Raw genomic sequence first — 21,068 nt, forward strand, 5'->3', positions numbered from 1 at the left:
ATAATCTCAATGAGATTTTTTGCATGGAGCACTGGGTGTTGTGCAAAAACAATGAATACTGTTATGCTGAAAAAATAAATAAAATGGGAGATTTTAAAAGAGATTGAAAAGCACACATCAAAACACTGACACTGACTGCCTCTGAATAGGATGATTACGGTAACTCTTTAATACACTTATCTCTATTTTTCAAGTTTTCTATAGAGAGTACATACCATACATATATTATTATATAAAATAAGAATGGGGGAGAAAGACAGATATCCCTCTGTACTAATCAGAATTTAATTCCAATGATATCATGAATGTCTCTAGTTCACCTACATAGACATGAGAAGGAAGTTTCATATAACACAAAATAAAAATGTTCACTATTGGCTGTTATTGGAGCAAATCTTCACTGGCATGTTTTAAATATGTAAATGTCTGATGCCAAAAGTGCAAGAGAAAAGTGAGGGAGACAAAAGGATACACTAGCTTCTCCTAACCATTTTTTTTTTTAACTTAAATTTGTTCCTGTCCTCCTACTTTGACTCCATGTGCCAAAAAAAGTAAGTAACCTTATGGGTTTATCATAATTGTTTCTGAACAGTTCTTTCCATGCCAAAGCATTTTGAACTTTTCATCTGTGTGCAGACAGAATCTAATTTATGAATGGGTTGTGTTCCAAACACTCATTTGTAAGTTGGCTGTTTGTTTCTATGAGGAAACTTTTCCAAGTCCTCATGTTAAAGTAAAATCCTGAAGTCTTGATTTTGTGAGGGAGAGGTCCATTGAAAAGAAAGTTCCTTCTCAGGTTTGCGAGCACAGAAGAGAGCTAGAGCAAAATTTCAAAAAGGTAAAGTTGATCTGGAGCACACTGAGATAGGCCATCTTGGACCACGGAAGCTCCAGGAGTCGGGGCAGACTCCTGAAAGATACGAACACACGTGATGCCTGGGAGTGGGAGAGAGTGGGACACAGCAACATGGCCAGGCGGGAGGAGGATCACTAAGGAAATCTAAGAGGACCATAAAGAAATTATGTCTTGGGGCGCCTGGGTGGCTCAGTGGGTTAAAGCCTCTGCCTTCGGCTCAGGTCATGATCCCAGGGTCCTGGGATCGAGCCCCACATCGGGCTCTCTGCTCCGCAGGGAGCCTGCTTCCTCCTCTCTCTCTGCCTGCCTCTCTGCCTAGTTGTGATTTCTCTCTGTCAAATAAATAAAATATTAAAAAAAAAAAAAAAGAAATTATGTCTCTGCTGATTTAGATGTGTCTTCAAACTTTTTAAGCATATTTATGCCTGGTTATCCCCGGAAGCAGAACAACACAATGACGACGACAGGGGATCCCAGCCTGGGCATGCAGCTATGGTCAGTACAAATGTTTCTATTATAATGTCATAGGTATTCCTGAAAAACTCAGTTCTGTATATACACCAAAAACAAAATGTGGAGTCCAGTCAAAACCTATAGAACTCTGCCCCAGAATGCTTTAAAAAAAAAAAAAAATGCCAGGCCACCTGGGTGGCTTAGTCGTTAAGCGTCTGCCTTTGGCTTGGGTCATGATCCCAGGGTTCTGGGATCAAGCCCTGCATCGAGCTCCCCACTCAACCAGGAGTCTGCTTCTCCCTCTGACCCTCCCCACCCCCCACTCATGCTCGCTCACTTGCTTTCTCTCTCAAATAAATAAAATCTTTTTAAAAATATATAAATAAAATGTTAAATATATATATATATATATGAGTCTTCAAAATTGTTTAAATCCAGTTAAATACAGAAAGGACTTTATCTTTAAAAGTACAATTGTGAAGATCACCCGATGGAAAGAATGTAAGGAACAACCAGGGCTTCCGAGTTATCAAGATTAGGATAAAATGCACAAAGAATGGCGAGAACCACACAATTATGACTTCTAAGAATGAGGTACCTGGCCCCCTGAGTCATGAGGAAGAACAAGCATGAAATGAGCAAGGCGCCCAGTCCTGCTGTCCTGCCTGGACTGCTGCCTCTGGCTGTTTGTTAGCAGACTTTGAATCTAGCTGCTGTTCCTGGGATGCACGATGCTCCGGGAAAATTGTGTATGTACCAATGTCCATGTCACTTGCCATCATTCCCTATTTGTTCACCTTGTGTGAACTACTTCACATTACAGAAACACACATGTCGCAGAAAAGACAGCATAATTATACATTTGCCAAAGCGGATTCAAATCTGTAAGGGCACTTAATAAATCCCATTTTCTTCTCTTTTGTCTAGGCTAAACACCTCCTGAATGCTTCGTCAAGGATGCCAGCACGTAGGAATTTGACATGAGAAATTTTGGATGCATGACCCAAGAAAAGCAGGGCAAAACAGGGCAGCGGCTGGCACCTGCCCCCTCCCCCGTGCCCATCAGAAAATGAACTCCCCCCATCCAGGAAAATCACAAAGAAGGCTCCTGTCTCCAGCTAGTGCAGCCCTCCGCCATGGTGTGCAGGCCATGATAGGATTTCAGCCCATGTGTTCCCAGGCGCCTGGGCATTCTGGGGCAAGCTGTGTGGTACGCAGGGTCGCAGAGGTCACTGGCGGGTTGTAACACAGAACACCTTCCTCAAAGTGCAGGTTGAGAAACATACAGAAAGCATGTTTATTACAACTACAGATAACATTCAGCTCTGAACTTCAAGGCACCAAGCCACTTGCAAACACGATTCTAATCCTCAAATATCAAGCCTAAAGAAATTAAACTGAACAGAAATAATGTCAATAGAATTATAGGCAAAAGAATGGAAAATGAATAATAAAACCAGGAAAACAGACCATGGGAAGTATAATAGTGCCTGGGGGGGGCGGGGGGGAAGGTTCAATGGTTCCCTAAAACTGACACCGGCCCTTCCTGCTTTTGTACCTGCTATTCAACCCTGCCTATTACCTGTTTCCTCCAGTCTCCTCACCAGATTCATTACAATTCACGCTTCGATTCAACCCAAAGAACACGAACTCCCCCTGGGGCGCTTTATCAATCCTTTTCTGTGTGTAATGTCGCTGCATAAAAGTTAGGAGGAGGGGTGTCACTCGAGAGGATGCCAAGGCTTGACAGCTGTCACTGACACTCTGCTCAAGTTCCCCGGGCAAAACCAAGGCCACATGGCAGGAGGGCCTACTCCTGTGGCCATAGCTGGCTGGATCTGATGGCCACCAACTCTCTTTTTGTCTCTCCTCCTTTCTTAAGAAAGCTGAAATGAGGATGCTGAGTGGCTACTTGCCCCTGTCATGGACCCAGATCTGGGGGCAAGTAAGCTTAGAAGCTGTGCAGGGTCTACTTGCACAAAGCAGCCGAGAAAAGCCAAGGTGCCCATGAAAAGTGATGCAAAGATCAGAAGGACAGTGAGGAAGGAGCCACTTTGGGTCCCAGGCTATGTGAGGCTCGGGTGAGGGTCCTGCCTTTCTGCTCCAAGCGGGACCCAATAACCCTGTTTTTCCTTCAGCTGATCAGACTTTCCTGTCATTTGCCACCAAATAAACCTTGAATGAGGCACTCCTGTTCGTTCACCAATGTACCACCTTGTTCACATAATCACTGCCTATCTTTCCTGTAAGACTACGAACTCCCGGGGCACCTGGGTGGCTCAGTGGGTTAAAGCCTCTGCCTTCCGCTCAGGCCATGATCCCAGGGTCCTGGGATCGAGCCCCGCATCGGGCTCTCTGCTCAGCAGGGAGCCTGCTTCTTCCTCTCTCTGCCTTCCTCTCTCTGCCTGCCTCTCTGCCTGCTTATGATCTCTCCCTCTAATAAATAAATAAAATCTTAAAAAAAAAAAAAGACTATGACCTCCCTACAAGCAATAGCTGTCTTTTTCATATGTCTTTCTTAGTAGGCCTTATTACAGAAAATACCAAAAAATGCACACCAATGAAAGGTTATTGGTAGTAGAACTTTATTAGATATGAAAATGACATTTTTGGGGCGCCTGGGTGGCTCAGTGGATTAAGCCGCTGCCTTCGGCTCAGGTCATGATCTCAGGGTCCTGGGATCGAGTCCCGCATCGGGCTCTCTGCTCGGCGGGGAGCCTGCTTCCCTCTCACTCTCTCTGCCTGCCTCTCTGCCTACTTGTGATCTCTGTCTGTCAAATAAATAAATAAATAATCTTTAAAAAAAAAAAAAAGAAAAAGAAAATGACATTTTTTACAAAATGAAGGACTAGTTAAAGTTGGAGCATTAAACCACACTTCAGGATTCTAGTCACATTTGGGACATCAAATGCTGAGTTATCGATCAAACGCTGGATTGACCTCTACATTAAAACATTTGTGAAAACTTCAAAATTGGAAATGTCATTCCCACTTCTTAGTTACACAAGTGCAGCTAATACAGGCTCTTTTTGGCTAAGAGCCCGAAAGATAATAACGGAACAGAGCAGGAAGGGCAAGAGAACTATTTAGGCAATCAAGCCAGGAAAGCCGGAGCTGTCCTCCACTATCCGATCCCTTGAGCCACCCCCAAATCCAGCTGACTTGACTTCCAGAGCTTTCCTCAGGCACACCCTGTGTCTTTACTACCATTCTCAGAGGACAGCCCTGTCTCCCTGACGATCCTTCCTCCCATGGCCCCCAGGCCCTGACAGAGTGATCCGGCCCTGGGCCCACCACAGGCTCTGACCTGCTCCCCCTCGCTCACCGCTTGCCATCCCCGTCTCCTGAGAAACTCTGAGGCTCATCTCCATTTACCCTAATAGAGTGTCACTAGGTTATGCAGCTCTAAACATCCTGAATAAAATATTTTGTAAACAACTTCTTGAAGACATCAAGGCAACGAGGAGGCAAGAGTTAGCTCGGCAGAGGCGAAGTGAGAGCTGGAAGCCGGAGCAGTCAGCTTCGTCAGGGAGTTGGAGACAAACAGAAGTCAGAGCCTGGAGCTGACCCAAGCTGGGGGGTCTAAGAGGAAACCCTTTCTCCATGGGGCTAGTATCCAAAAGGGTCACACCCTCAGAGTAAGTACAAGCCAAAAATAAACCCATTCCTCCCCCTCCCCAGGGGCCTGCAGTCCAAATTTATATCACTGTGAGATTCAAAAAAATCCCAAACTATGAGTTTAGTTTGAAATGGCCTTGGTCTGTAGCACCCCTAGCCTCCCCTCTGCCAGATGGCAAAGACAAACAATCAGGACAAGAGGGCACGAGGGACACACTTGCACCCTAAGATTCAGAGAATCCTTCCCCAAGTAACGTCCAAGGGGAAGCAGCGGCTCGTAGCCACCATAACCAGGCAAATAGGGGAAGGAGGCGCCGAGACCACGAACCAGCAGAAATGTAACACAGCGGAACAGACCCCACAGAGATTCAGGATGTTGGAATTAGCACCATTTTTACATCAGTCACAGAATCTTAAACTTAATTTACACCAAACTTCTGACCAGAAATAACACCGCAGTGCCCTTTTCTTCAATAATGTCTCAGGCGTTCAGAAACGCATTCATTGTCTTCACGTGTTCAATCGGTGGCCGTGCAGCACCGTGACAGCCTGCGAGAGAAGGGGTTTCCTCAGCCTCCTCTGCGCTGTGCACGAGGCCAAGTTCTTGCGTGCCGCTGCAGACAAAGCCCTTTCTCTGGCATCGGCTCATGGTTACCCCACACCTCTTATCACTGCCGTGCAGCAAGTTCCCCGCTCCCCGCTGCACTGCCCAACCCGCCAGCCAGATGCTCTAAATACCGCTCTCGATCATAGGAGAAATGAATGTTACATGTGGGTGAAAATTTCCTGTGGAAAGGCTCACAGTACACCAGCTGAAAACGAATGGCCTTTGTCCAGTCCTTTGATAGTGTTTATTGGGCACCTACTACATTCCAGCACTGCTCTAGGTGCGGGGGTGCAGCTGTAACTGAGACAGCGTCGGCTGCTGAGGAATTTAACGTCCTAGTTGGGGGAAATAAACAATAAACACGGAGACAACTCAGTTTCCGATGGTGTGAAGTGTCACAGAGGAAACAAGAGAAACATGAGTGGAGGGTTACTTTACAGGCAGTCGGAGAGGCCGCCCAAGACAACCCTTTAGCTGAGAAACTAAAATGACAGCCACGCAAAGACCTGAAGAAAGACCATTCCAAAGAGGAAAGTGAATGCAAAAGCTCTGTGTGGCTGTCCAGAGGTCAGCTTGTTTAAGGAACAGAGAAAGCCCAGTGTGGCTGGAATGAAGAAGTCATGAAGACAGTGGGAAACGATGAGGGCAAAGAAGGAAGCAGAGACCAGGCCAGCAAGACCTTGCAAGCCACAGAGAAGAGCCTGGGGGTTGTGCACAATGCAACAGGAAGCCTGTGGAAGGTTTTCACCAAAGACGTGAAATGACAGGAAGATCACTCTGCTACCACTGTAGAGAATTTGGATGGAACCAGCATGAGGGGTGAGTACGGGCTGACCTGCAAACCATGACAGTGCTCTAGAGAAAGGGAATTCGTATGGGAAAGAGAGAAATATGCAGAAACGTGCAGGACTCAGAAATGGTAGTGGTGATAATGAGAGAGGAATCAAGGCTGGCGCCAAGGTTTTTGGCTTGAGCAGCCAGGGAGATGGTAGTCCATTCACGGACAGGGGAAGAAACTGGCGAAGGGCATGACAGCAGGTGGGGTAGAGGGGCAGGATGAGAGGGAGAGCCCTGTTTGGGTCACATCTGAGATGCCTATTCGGTTTTGAGGGAAGAGATCTGATAGGAAATTGAATAGAAGCCCAGCAGAGAACTCAGAGCTGAAGGTAAAAACTTCTCAGTCATCAGCCTGAAATGTCAAGAGACTAACTAAGATGGTGTGGATAAAACGTGCCTAGTTAGGGAACACGACCCCAGAAAGAGTTCCGGGCATTCCCACTTTTAGAGACTGGATAAAGGAGGAGGAACCTCATAAGGTCCCTAGGAAGGAGTGGCGGGTGAGGAAGGAGGAAAACAAGAGAAGACATGAAGGGGAGCCCTGGATTTGAAAACATGAGTGTCCCTCGTGCTCTGTGCTCGGAGCCGACAGGATGAAAGCGAGGCTGCAGCTGGTTCGGGGAGAGAGGCAGCAGCTGCGGACAGACAACAGGAGGCAGGTGCAGTAGGCGAGGCTTTTCAACTTCTGCTAGAAAAGGGAATGGAGAAGCAGAGTGGACACTAAAGTGAGGGTGTAACGTCAAAGGAGACTTCGGTGATTCTGGCTGTTTATTTTGTTTTTAAGGGGTGAGGCCCCAGCGCAGAGAGCGCTGTCCACTAGACAGTGCTGCAGGGACGGCAATGGCCTACACCCGCGCTGTCCAGCTCCGGACCTACTACCCGTGTGTGACTGTTGGGCACTCCGATATAAGAAACTGAACCTCATGATTCAGTTTTAATTCAGTAAAATGTCAATAGCTACGTGTGACAATGGCTTCCAAACGGGACCGTGGGGCCCTCCAGCACGTCTGTGGGCTCATGGATTCAGCTGTCCACGAGTTAGCAGCCTGCGTGGTGGGAAGTGGCTTCTGTTGGTCCAGTGTTTTCTAAAGCATGAAAGGTTACCAGCTGGAAGAAGGCAAAGGGGCGAAACACTAGAGGAAGGTTTAAGGAGAAAAAAAAGGGTAAGAAATGGTTTCAAAGAGCATATGTTATGATTTATGGTAATTTTTAAAGAAGCCCTCACCGAAACTGCTGTTAGGTTTTTCAGTGGCAAACACTGGCTACTGGCCCTTTAAAAATCTGACCTCCGACCACCTCTTCTACCATCTTCTAAACATTTCGCATCCTCTACCTCCGTGGTTTTCAGTCTCGGTGGTTGCAGAAACTTTGCCCCTGTCCACATTTGCCCTTGTATTTACACAGTATGTATTGGGTGCCCTCAATCAAAAATGTTTTAAAAGATGATGAGGAGGGGCACCTGGGTGGCTCAGTGGATTAAGCCGCTGCCTTCGGCTCAGGTCATGATCTCAGGGTCCTGGGATCGAGCCCCGCATCGGGCTCTCTGCTCCGCAGGGAGCCTGCTTCCTCCTCTCTCTCTGCCTGCTTCTCTGCCTACATGTGATCTCTGCCTGTTAAATAAATAAAATCTTTAAAAAAAAAAAAAGATGATGAGGAGAACAAAAACAAGTTGTTCTGGATGGAAGTGAGGTCGGGGCTCAATTCCCCCACCAGCTCATCCCCCTCCCACCAGCTCAGGCCCTTCCCACCAGCTCAGCCCCCTCCCACCAGCTCAGGCCCCTCCCACCAGCCTGTGAGGCACCTCCACGGAAGCTCGGGGTTTGAGACCAAGTTCTTGCCCTGGCCATGCTTCCCAAGCTGGCATGAGCTCACAAACCACCTGTCTTGTTACAGTGCACATTCCATCCCGGAAGGTCTGCAGAGAAAGACCTACGATTCTGCATTTCTCACAGGCACCTGCATGATGGCTGAGGCCACCATTCTGTAGATTACGCTCTTGATGGGTGGCAAGGCCCTAGGCCACAGTCACACCAGACCACATACCGTGTATTTTTAGCAGTTTGTTCCCTTGGCCACATAGACCTTTCCCTGCCTTCTCTAGAAAGGAGATTCAACCCTATCTTCAAGGCCCTCTCTATGTCAGCTCCTCTTGAACTCTTCTCTAAGAGTCCTGGGCACAAGTAATCGTGATCCAGTCCCTGTCTCCATATCCTATCACTTTCCCCCTTTCTCACACTGCTCCAGCCACACAGGCTTCCTACACAACCTGAGTCACCACCAGCTCTGGGCCTTTGCACCAGCTGTTCCTTCTACCTAAAATGCCCTTCCCCCAGATATCCTCATCCCCTTCATCTCCTCCATCCTTCCCCCAGATATCCCAACCCCTTTACCTCCTTCATCCTCCCTGTTTATAGTCAGACCACCCTATGTAATACTCTCCACCTGACACTCTATTATTTATACATAAGGTCTGTGTCTATGTCTCTCTCCCCTGTAGTTATGATCAATTGGAGGGCAGGGTCCACAATATATTCATTTTGCATCCCAAGAGTCTTGCACAGTGACTCGGAAGGAAGGAAGGAAGGAAGGAAGTTAAGAAAGAAAGAAAGAGCTAACATATGTACAACTAATGAATCTGAATGAAATTTTTGACACCTCAAACAACCTGACCCATAGTGGAAGCATTAAAGATACAAGAAAGGCCATTACAACAAAATAGATAGAGAAATTAAAGCAAGGGCACAAAGATAATTCTAAAAGGATTATTTTACAACTCCAAGATGCTCAAGAATGCAACTGCAGCAGTGACTTTCTTTCTATGAACAATGTTCATGTAACATTAATTTAACATGCACTCTAATAACTGTTCATGTTTTCTCATTTAAAACTTTTTAAAAATGTACTAGTGATTGCTAACATTCATTAACAACTTACTATGCGCCAGCAACTCTTTAGGTATCTTACAAGTACAAATTCATCTCACCCATACAGCAAATCTCTGTACTAAGTACTATTATTATCTCTTTTTACACAGAAGGGACTGAGAGAGAGCCGAAATGACTTTGTCAGAGCCAACCAAACAGTGTGGCACCGAGTCCAAGCTCTTAATAATGGCCAACAGGTGAAAAATTCTGAAGAATTACTTTGAATGTAAAGGCTTATCTTTAGGTAGGTTACGGTCTTCAAAATCCCTACATTTTTCTTTAATAAATTTTGTGTACACACACACACACACACACACACACACATATAAATAAAATATATGCATTTTCTTCCTACATGCTTTGAATATATGCAATGATTTTCTTCCTATAAAGGCAAACACATATTAATAGGCAATACTCCATATTAATAGCTTATAGTCTGTCAAAGTACAGCTTTTAAGACTAAAGAAAAGAAAGGGAAGAACAGACTAAGGAAAGCACAGAAATGAATAACTCCGAGGCTGGCCCAGGCAGTCGAGTTCAATGGCTGCGGGTACAGGTTTGAATCCCACCACCTACTAGCACTGTGTGCTCAACAGGTATTAATTTCATCTGTGCACATTCCTGCTATGTATTATTCTTCCTGGCTGCTGCATGCTCTCCCCCATTTCTCACCCCACACCCACTCCTACCTTATTCTTTCAAGAGTTCTCAATTAGGTTCCACACCTCCCAAGTGGTCCATGGACAGAATTCAGGGGATCCATGAACTTGGTAGCATGCAGCTCTACGTATTTTCATTTATTCATTCAAAAGCATTATTCTAAGAAGGGGACCACAGCCTTCACTGGACTGCCATAGGGGTACGTGGCACAAAAGGGAAATGCGGGTAAAAGTAGATACAGGGAAATAAGCTAGGAGGTATTTTTAACATTTCAAGAAAGGTAACAAATCTGGTTAGGTTGGTAGAGAGAGAATGGAAAGTGATAGAGGTGAGGAAAATACCTTGGTAACCCTAAATAAAATGGCATGTTCCACCTTCCCAAAAGAAATGCTGCCTCTATTTCCGTTCATTTGTTCTCTAACTCTTTAAGCTCGCACACACACATGCGTACGTGCACATATACCAATCAGCCACTGTCTGGAAAAGTACATCCCTGAACATCATGATCTCTGAAGCATTCATCTGCTGGCCTTCCTGCAGAGTTTCGTCTTGCTTCCTGTTTCTTCTTCCTCCATCCCTCCCTCAAAGCCAGTTGTTTTCCTCGGAGACCTACTTTACCCGCGTTTTTAGCAACCCAGCACGGACAAGTCTCCATTCTCCATCTTAGCCTTAACCTTGCTCCTGAGCTATAATTCCACCTTCTAACACCCCCCACCCCCATGGGCACTGTCCCTAGAATATCCATTCACCATCACCTGCAGATTAACACAATGTATTTAAGTAACCTCCAAACCCAATGTGAGGCTTGAACTTACAGCCCTGAGATTGAGAGTCCCATGCTCTACTAACTGAACCAGCCAGAAATTTTTTTTAACCTTTTTCAATTCCTTTTCCTAACTCTACCACGGAGTCACCACTCTCCCAAGGAGAGTCACCGTATGCAGTCAGGGGACAAATCTTGGCTATTTCTCTTTATTTTTGGCACTATGGCCTTGCTACTCAACGTGTGTCCTAAGGACCAGCACTGTGATCATCTACGAGCACAATAAATGCAGTCTCGGGGACCCATCCCCACACCCCTGGACCTGCTAAGTCAGAATCTGCATTTCCTAAAGTGTTCTCAAGTGATTCATACACACATTAAATTTTGAGAAGCACTTCTCTGGTGCTTATGAATATGCTAACAGCCTAACAGCATCTGAACTTGAACATTTTGGGGTATCAATTACTAACTCCCTATTCTGTGCTAATTACAGTTCTAGACTTTAAATACATTATCTTACTTAACCCTCAGAATAATCCTGTGATAGAATCATCATTGTCTCTCTTTTCAGAATGAGTAAATTGAGGCTCAAATGGATAAATCATCTGTTCAATGAGTCCATAATTGATGGAGGCAGGATTTGAACCTAATCTGTCTGACCACAAACCGTCTTGCCAAATTGCACTAATTCCCTTAAATTCCAAAATTTGTATTTCAAAGGGTATGTTGGCTGAATTAATTACTCTGCTTGACTGCATTTTCTACTCAGCTTAAGGTAGATTTTGTTTATTACAGTTCTTGCTGAAGGTAGTTCTAAAGGCGGAGCAGATGATCCTGGTTTAGAAAGAGAAATCGCTGCCTTGCCACGGGCATCATTCTGAACACTCAAGTCCAGCCTAAGGTATTTGGGAAATAGAGAAGAAAATGTATTCTTTTCTCAGGATCTAATCCTAAGTGTGAAGGGGCATAAAACTGTTTCCTTAGTAATAAATGTTGTGTGTCTGCTTGGCATTCTTCTTTGCTCTAAAGTAAAAGGGAAGAAATAAAAATAGTGTGAGACTGAGGAGCTTGGGTGTCTAAGAGTCGGTTAATCATCCAGCTCTTGATTTCGGCTCAGGTCTTGATCTCAGGGTCGTGAGTTCAAGCCCAGCATTGGAGCCTACTTAGAAACAAAAACAAGAACAGTGCGAGACTAGTTCTTGAATGAATGGTTATTTGGGTTCCATTCAATAAGTTTCATCTAATGTCTAGCTAATTACTATTTTAAACGCCTCATTATATCTCATTCTGTCAATGTGTCACAGTCACTCATATCGTTTTTAAACATAGTTTCCTTCTTTCATTTTTTTCAATACCCAAATATAAACCCACAAACCTAAAAGATGTCACTAGTTCTCCAATATAGTATTTACCTAATTCAACTCCCAGGAATTGTTGAGAATATAACAAACGCTACGATGCTCTACCCAGAAAACTGCGCATTTGCCCAAACACATAAAACACAGCACCCGGACACCAAGATTAACACCCCAGAGCTACCACTAGGACAGATACCAGCCTGATACGGCCTATCCAGGCCCCCTCCACTCTTACGGGAACTGTTCCAAAAGGCAAGAGCAGCTTCCACCTTTTCCTAACTGCTAGCCCAGGGCGATGCTGGACCAGTCAGAATCCCTCCATGGGATTTTTATAACTGAAGCAGAGACAGAAAGTCCCTTTGGGGGGGGGGGGCAGAAATTACAAAATGTGAAATTCAGGAACCATTATTTCCCTGCCCTGTAGAGGAAACCAGTGAACCTTGAGCATGAAGAAAACCAAAATGGACAGAAAAGTCCCAATAGCACCCAAGCACCTGGTTCCAATTACTGCTGAACCCAACCCTATCCCTGTTCTCTAGGTTTGGTTACTAATTGGTCCTTGCACAGGACAGACCTCCAAAACCCTCCTAACAAGTAAAGTTTTTGGCTAAGCTCATTCACATTTCTACAGTTTGCCACAATCCTGACTACTTCTAAATACTGTATTTGTTTTCAACAAGTTTTATGTCCTTTAATTTTTTTCTATACAGATGAATTCCTTTAGGTATTTAATTAGGTCTTTAAATACTAATTTCCAAAAGGCTCACATTTCACTCTCCATAAAAATATTTTAGGATAGCTCTTTAAAATAAGTCTTGGCTTCTCTCATGCTACATGCTCCACACACTATTAAAATATAATTTTAGAGAGCTAACTGCCTGATCATTTTTAGTTTAATTCCAAATGTAACAAGACAAAATTGCCTGCTTAAGTCGTCTTTTTTCCTTTATGTATTCAATTATATTCCCTGCTTAAAATACTTAAAATAAAAATTGGCAGGGATCCATTTACTGATGGGTATTTTAAGTTAGAAAGCAGTAACATATCAAATTCACCACACAGAATCAAGCTTATTCTTGTCATTGAGAGTTACCACCACAATGAACTTGGAAATTTCCACCTTAATTGCCAGTTTTTACATTTCAATCAAATAGACTTTGACTTCATAGACTGCAATGCAGTCCAACTCCGATCAATCCAACAAACTCCTAGTTCACACCTCTCTTACAATCACCACAGATTTCTTCCCGCTAGTCACAGCCTTGAAAATTCCCTGAATGCCCCTGCATTTTCAAGGTTACAATAGTAATGCCACTTTTGTTCTATACCATTAACTACTGCTAGTCTACAGATCCTAACATCATGCTATGAACCCAGTGGACTGTAAAAATGGTTGAATCTCGAAGTTAGAAAAATACTTGGAAATCATCCAGTCCAATCACCTTACTTTCATAGATGCAAACGTCAATGCAAAAACTAGTTCGTTATCATGCCCAAGGTCAGCAGAATTAGAGAAAAAATTAGAACACATGCACATTGAGCATCTTACCAGAGTATGTAGGTTCCCAATCCCCATATAGATGCCTCCATGATAAAATATATATGAAGTTTTCCTTTAGTGCTACAAATGTACAGTTGTTGCTAAATATCCGTAAGACAAATTCAAAAGAATTATAAAAGCATGAAATTGCTATATTCATGAGAAGTCTTTTCCCATTAATTGTGGTCACATTAAAAACGCAGGAGAAAGTCTGATTTAAATGATCTGCTCCTTCTCTGCTAAGCTTTCTCAAATGTCCCTATCATACACAACAGTAAGCTTGCTCCTTCTTAATAATGCTGATGTAGTTTATTCTCATATTATACTGTAGACTTTGGTCATATTTGGTCAAGTTCATATAAAAATATTTATTTAGTATTAGACTTTGTTACCTAAAATGAAATCCACCAGAAATACATGGCATCTTGGTGTTTAGATTTCATAGTTATATACACTTTTTTTCCAGAAATAAAGAAAACAGACATTTTGAAAAAGAACGCTGTGAAACAGAACATTCTTATGTCAGTGAAGGCCTCAAAATAAAGATATTTGGATGAAAATATGGGCAGTTTTAGTCACCTTTTGCACAGTGACTGATACTATTTGCCTACTACATCTTTGTTCGAAGAATAACATGGCTACATTGCATACTAAGGAAACTTGACTCCTTGGGATGACTATACTGAGAATTGCTAACTTTTCTTGAAAGCAAAAGAAAGTAACATAAAAGTTACCATCTACAAACCATACATTATATTTACAAGCCATAAGTAGTTTCGAAAGTTCCAATTAGCAAGAACTTTTAAAACAAATGTAGCAATTCATAAACATAAGGTACAGCATAAGTGGTTAAAAGAAAATATGCACAATTACAAGATTTTGTAAAGTAAACTGGAATTCAGACTAATCCCCAGAAAGCACACTCTTTCCGCAGCGTTTTTTTGGCACTAATGCTTTACAACATTAAACCTTCCCACACAAACTCACCTGACCAAAACACCAGAACTCTCAAGGAGATAAAAGCACCAATAAATATAGAACAATATTAATATTTTTGAAACAGCAACTAACATACATAATTTTAAAAGCTTAATAGAATTAGACATAACTCTAAATTGTAGATTCATTATAGAGGGAAAATTCCATTCCACTTACTACAGTGAAACTTCGGAGAGTTTAGGGGCATTAACATAGGCGCTTGTAAAAGCTTACGTTCCTAATTGCTAAAGAAGTTACCAGGAAGTTAAAAAGAACGTCAGTGGATTAGGCATTCATTTTCTTTAACACAACTCATTTTCTTAAACAACTCTCTTAAACACAATCATTTCATGCAAGCACAGTCCATCCTGATATGCTAATTCACCTTTTCCCCAGCTCAGCCTGAGAAAGGAAAATACAAATATGATGCTTTTGAGCCATTTTAAACAACTTCCTTAAACTGAGAATGGTTTTCTGTCATTTCTATTATGCTGAAAAGGGCACACAGACACCCACAGAACTCAAAAGTACAGCAAGCAAGCTTACACTCTTCCTCACGCTAACTGACTGCAGTGGTAAGGTCATGGTCAAAATTCACAGGCTCGTTTAAACTTTCATGGCTCAGCCAACAGCTCCTATCGTGTTTCCTGATTCTAAGGAGATTAAAACCGCAGGAGTTTCTCGCAGTAAGATCAGCAGGAGGCTATTTCAGACCCTCAAACCGCAGTCCGCAGAGTCCGCAGCGGCGCGTCTCCCACCACCTCTGGCCGTGTGTTAAGCTAACCTTTCGGAGCGTTCTCCTCCAGCCTTTTAAACAAACCCCCAAAACGCGTGCGGCCAACTCGAGACCGCTTTCTGTCCGCGCCCGCGGAGACCCCCTCCTGCTGTCATTCCCCAGGCCGCCTTTCCGCAGTCGGTGAGTTCGGCCTGGCTCCCCAAGGTGGGGGAGGAGGTGTGGGGAGGAAGACTCCCCGCCAAGCAGCTCTTCAGCCCGCACAGCGGCAGGGTGATGCGGGAGAGGAGCAGAGGAAGATGCTAAACACCACTGCCATATTTACATGAGCTTTTTCTTTGCCAAAAAGATTCCTTGTATCCAATGATATCGCCTTTAAAGGAAAAAAAGGACCGAAGCACTAAAGCCCTGACCACATCTCCCGATCTCCAGTATTCTCACCCCTCTTCCCCTGCGGGGAGGCTCCAGACGCTCCTAGCCTCGCACAGGTACACCTGCCAGCCAGCGGAGGACCCGACCGCCCTCGCCACCCGCTGCCGCGGGGGAGCGATGTCCAAGACTCAGACCCCGGCAGCCCCCGCCTGGGATGACAGCCCAGGCGGAGCCGTGCCCCACACAAACTTCCCAGTTGCCCCGCTGAGGGGACCGGCCGACCGACGGACGAACGCGCGGACGGGGGACCACACTGGTCCCCGCCGCAGGGTTCAACTGCAAATGGGACCCCTCGTCCTGCACCCGGCCCTAGGTCCAAACGGGGTTCAAGGGGCGCCCGGGGGACCCGGAGAGGCGGGCGCGCGCCGCGGGGATGGGGGCACCAAGGCGCCGCGGCGGGCGGACAACCCCGGAGAGCGAGCAGCCGGAGGGCCGGGTCCCCGCTCCGGCTCCCCGCCCCGCAGCAGCTGCAGCAGAAGGAGGAGGGGAGCGAGGAGGAAGAGGAGGAGGAGGAGGAAAGGGACTGCGCGCCGCAGCCCGAGCCCTTACCGAGTGGTTTACCCCCCACATCAGGACGCTGAGCAGCGGATCGCTGGCCCGAAAGAGCTTCACTTTCTGCGCTACGAAGTGCTTCTTCTTGGTCTTGGTCTTGCTCGCCAAGACGGAAGACCCCAGGTTGCCGGGGGTCGCCATGGCCGCCGCCTCCGTCCCCTCCACCGCCGCGCTCCCGAGGCCGGGGACCCGCCCTCTCTACACGCCGGCCGGGGGAGGCAGCCGCATCCCCCCGGCGGCGGCCCCGGCGCGCCGTGCCCGCTCCGCCCGCTTTGCCCGCTCGGCCCGACAGAGGAGGGAGGCTGCGCTCAGCTCGCGCCCCGGCCCGGATCCCGCGCCCGCCGCGGCTCCGCGCTCAGCCCGCGGCTGGACCAGGCGCGCCGCGAGCGGCTTCCGCGTTGGGCGCCGGCGTCATGACGCAGGGGGCGGGCGGGTAGCAGCTGCGGCGCCGCCAGGCGGGGCGCGGCCGCCGGACCGTTAAGCTGCAACCTAGCGCTCGGGCTCCGGCTCCGGCTCCGGCTCCGGCTCCGCGGCGGTCCGGCAGCCCCCGGTGTGCCCGCGAACTCAAGGCGGCCGCTCCGGTCCCGCTGAAGAGGCCGGCGGGGAGCGGGAGGACTCCGGCTGCGCACCCCCTTTTGCTCCCCAGGGAGAAAGGGAGGGGGAAGGACCGAGGAGTGTGGAGAACCGAGAAGAGGAGCCTCCAGAGGCGGCGGTCGGGCGGAGGAATGAGGCTCAGGGAACCGCCACTTACCGTTGCCAGGAGTCCGAAGAGCTGGCGAGTCCTGAAATGCTGCGTGGCGACCGGGCTTCCCTAGCACCAGGGGAAAGGACCTGGGCACATCGTTGGCCACCTCCCAGAGTGACACTGACATGAAGTTACACTCCTCTTGTGCCTTTAACTTTCGGGCCTTTTATACACTGGACTGCAGACCTCTGCACTGCCTGAGTCCTGCAGAGGAGAGACGCCCACCCACCACACTGGCTATCTTTCCTACCCCCACCACCAGGCGAGACCCTGGATTCCTGGTTCACAGCCCGTGGTTTCGCCTGGAGAGTCATGCCCCAAACTGCACCTTCTACTTCAGCTCCTCGGCAAGGTCCCTTCCATTCCTTCCGTTTATCCATTCCACTCACTTTCCACGGATGCCTGTTCATCGTCTTCATCCATGTACACCTTAATGCTGGGAATAAATGACCCACCTCAGGAAGCTGCCGTTACAAGTGTGTCTAAACACAGTGCTGTCCCCAAACCTGCCCTGACTCAGCCCACTGGGCAAACATGTTATCTATTGTCATTATTACTCGACTCAAATATGATGGATGCCCACTCTGTGCCTGGTGATGTGCTTGGTCCTGTCAAGGAGACAAAGGGTGACACCCTCATCCCTTGAAATGTTCAAATCTCATAAAATGTAGAGTACTTGCCATATAATCTCCACTGACCTCAGGGAATTAAGTACCTGGGTGGATATCTCTACATCAGTTGTCCATAGGCACCTTTAAAAAGTGTCCACAACTTAAATGCATTTTTTTTTTTAATGTCTAAAATGGAGGCATCTGGTTGGCTTAGTGTGTTGAGTGCCTGTCTTTGGCTCTGATCATGATCCCTGGGTCCTGGGATCTAGCCCAGCAGTGGGCTCCCTGCTCTGAGGGGAGCCTGCTTCTCCCTCTCCGCCTGCCTTTCCCCCTGCTTGTGTGTGCTCTCTCTCTCAAATAAAATCTTTTTTAAAAAAAAAGTATCTAAAACCAAGTTGTCTCTTTATATTCTATTGGAAGTGGCATTCCTATCACTCAGTTACCCCAGCTAGAAGTTCATTTGTTTAACAAATTTTCATTGATCCAGGTTTGAAAGCTTAGAATCATCACTGATTACTGCTTCTCACCATTACTCCACATAAACCCCTTTACCAGGTCCTGGCCTTGGAAACAGCTGTCCTCAAATATTATCTCTTCTCTAGTGCTTTCATGGTCCTCCTGGTCAAAATCAATCTGTTCACCTCAGTGCTTCCATAACACTTGATTTGTTCTGTAAGCGTTTCATTGTACTTAATTGTGTATCGTTAATGTAACCATTAATGCAAGACAGTGGGTGTGCTGTGAACGCTAAAAAACTGGATTTAGTGATGACAATATGTTGAAGGAACCTATAGGAAGGGGAGATGTCTCCCTGTGGGGACTGTCAGATGTAGGAGAGCAGGAAGATAAGGGTTTGCGCACAAGGCCTCATCCCTGTCTGGGCCTGTCAGAAGCATAGGCATGGAGATGAACATCTATGTGCTATTTTTGGATAGTAATGAGCAGAGATGTATCCGTTAAAGGACAGAATTTTTTTTCCAGCTTCATTGAGTTACAGCTGACATATCACATTACATAGGTTTAAGAAGTGTGGCCTGATGTTTTACTATGTATATATGGTGAGATGATTAGGACAATAAGCTTAGTTAACCTCGCCATCACACCTAATTGCTTAGTGTTTGTGCCACGTATGTGATGAGAACATTTAAGATCCGCTCTCTTAGTAACTTTCAAGTATATGATACAGTATTGTTAAGAGATAGAATTTGGGGTGATTTAACTTGATTTGAATGGCACTATAGTAAATGCCATTTGTGACTAGGTCATAAAATGATTTTGCCAATGACCTTTGCATTAACTTTGTCTTTTGCAGAAGGAGTGTGTGATGGGGAAATTCTGGAGTCACAGAAACGACCACAGAAAATACCTAATCCAGTTCTCAAATAATATACATCAGACAACTAAGATCTAGATTTAAGAGATTTCCTAATTTGTTGGCAAATAAACGCTTGAAGGCAGGGTCCATGTGGAAGTCACTCTGTATTCTCCAGATGAACCTAACATCCTCCCTTTCTGGTAGCACCTACAGCAAAGTTTTGGTGAACAAATGGTAAGGACATTTTCATCTCTAACTGCAAAATAACACAGAAAGTTTTCATGCCCAGTAAATGTTTGTACCAAGTTCCATTCAGAAAAGTTTATTAGAAGATTAGGCGAGGCGAGGCATAATATTTAAAGTTGAAGGTTAGAGACACCTGGATGGCTCTATTGGTTAAGTGTCAGACTTGGCTTTGGCTCCCATCATAATGTCATAGATCATGAGTTTGATCCCCAAGGTGGGCTCCGTGCTCAGCGCGGCATCTGCCTGAAGACTCTCCCTCTGCTTCTTCCCCCACCTACACACACTATCTCTGTCTCTACAGTAAATAAATAAATAAAAGATTTTTGAATTAATTAATTTAAAAAATAAGTTTGAAGTTTGGGTGCCTGGGTGGCTCAGTGGGTTAAGCCTCTGCCTTTGGCTCAGGTCATGATCCTGGGATCGAGTCCCTCATCGGGCTCTCTGCTCAGTGGAGAGCCTGCTTCCCCCACTCTCTCTCTGCCTGCCTCTCTGCCTACTTGTGATTTCTCTCTGTGTGTCAAATAAATAAATAAAATCTTTAAAAAAAAATAAGGTTGAAGGTTACATACTACATGGATTTTGCAACTTAATAATTTGATCACTCTTTTCCTTGGAGTTTGTGCAATAATGAAACAATGCATATGACCTTGGTTCAGCACCGCATTCAGGCAGCTTGTGTCTGTTCAGGCAGAGTTGCAGTACCCCAACCACCAACATGTCACAAGGGTCTTGACCAGGGGCGTGGCTAGAGAAAGAGGAGCAAAGAAATTTGATCTCAGGATGTATGTGGTTATGTTGGTCAGGGGGGATCTGCTCTCATTTGTTTGCATTTGGCCTCTTGGGCTGTTCATCCAAGTGCCAAGCTCATCACAGTTACAAGAAATGCTCTAGCGGCCAAATTTACTGCAAAGAAGGAAGGAAATGTCAGGAAGATCGAAAGGCAGATGCTCACTTGTCTCTGCTTGTTGTTACTGTTGTCTTTGTTTTTCTGTCTCTTACCCTAGCCAGTTCTATTTACTAACCTCGAAAAGTATGGTGAAAGTGTGATGTTGACTAAGGTATACAATACCAAAAATGAAAATTGAAATAAGGGGATGCTCTGCTTTTATATTTTATTACTCTTTTCACTAAACAAACAAACAAACAAACAAACAAAAAAGCAACCTTCCTTTGGTGAATAATTCCAGTTAGAATTCTTCATTGAGTCATTCAGTAATGCTGTTTGGAAGCTTTTATGCCTTTCATTGCTGCATAAGGAAATCAAGGCAAGATGTGGGACCATTCCCTTTCATCTAATGTAGTATCGTCCAGAGCCTTGCCAGCCAAAATGGTATGATTTTGGAAGACCATTATTAAAATCCATATAGTTGAACCCAAACAAACTGTAAGAAATGGGATCCAAGAATTCAATTGCAACATACGAATTACTTTTTCTTTAGTGGGAGGGTTGACAAGAGGCAGCCCAGTTTGCCATCTGGGAGTCCTGAGGGTCTAGCTGTGCCGTCCAAACCCTCCAGGGCTCGCTGTGGTTTGGCAGCAGCTGGTAGGGCTGTCCACCCAACTGAAATATTGATAGTGATTCTTCTGGCTTCTCCAGCTGGCTGGGACTTCCAGGACAGTGGTGGTAATTCCAGGAATCTACCACTTACTTGGCAGCTCTTCCGTTGGCCTGACTTAGAGAGACTGAATGGGCAGAAGACTGGACATAAAGGAGCCAACATAGGGAGTGACCAGGACCCCAGCCTGCCTCACTTTCTCCTCCCCTCCCCAAGCCAGAGGGTGGGAATTTCAGCAGCCCCTTTGGAACCTCTGTGGAGGACAGGACAATCTCTGATGG

General features: G+C 45.8%; 1 protein-coding gene across 1 annotated transcript in view; it reads right to left on the bottom strand.

Moving 5' to 3' along the window:
* Positions 1 to 16,684, bottom strand: part of PIP4K2A (phosphatidylinositol-5-phosphate 4-kinase type 2 alpha) — a 176,264-nt gene extending 159,580 nt beyond the window's left edge. The window contains exon 1 of the mRNA XM_046012352.1: positions 16,312 to 16,684. Within this exon, the coding sequence (XP_045868308.1) occupies positions 16,312 to 16,455 (144 nt within the window). The 5' untranslated portion in view covers positions 16,456 to 16,684. The remainder of the gene's footprint in view (positions 1 to 16,311) is intronic.
* Between the last annotated feature and the right edge of the window lie 4,384 nt (positions 16,685 to 21,068).

Source organism: Meles meles, chromosome 7, assembly GCF_922984935.1.
Source record: "Meles meles chromosome 7, mMelMel3.1 paternal haplotype, whole genome shotgun sequence".
NCBI classification, from domain to species: domain Eukaryota; kingdom Metazoa; phylum Chordata; class Mammalia; order Carnivora; family Mustelidae; genus Meles; species Meles meles.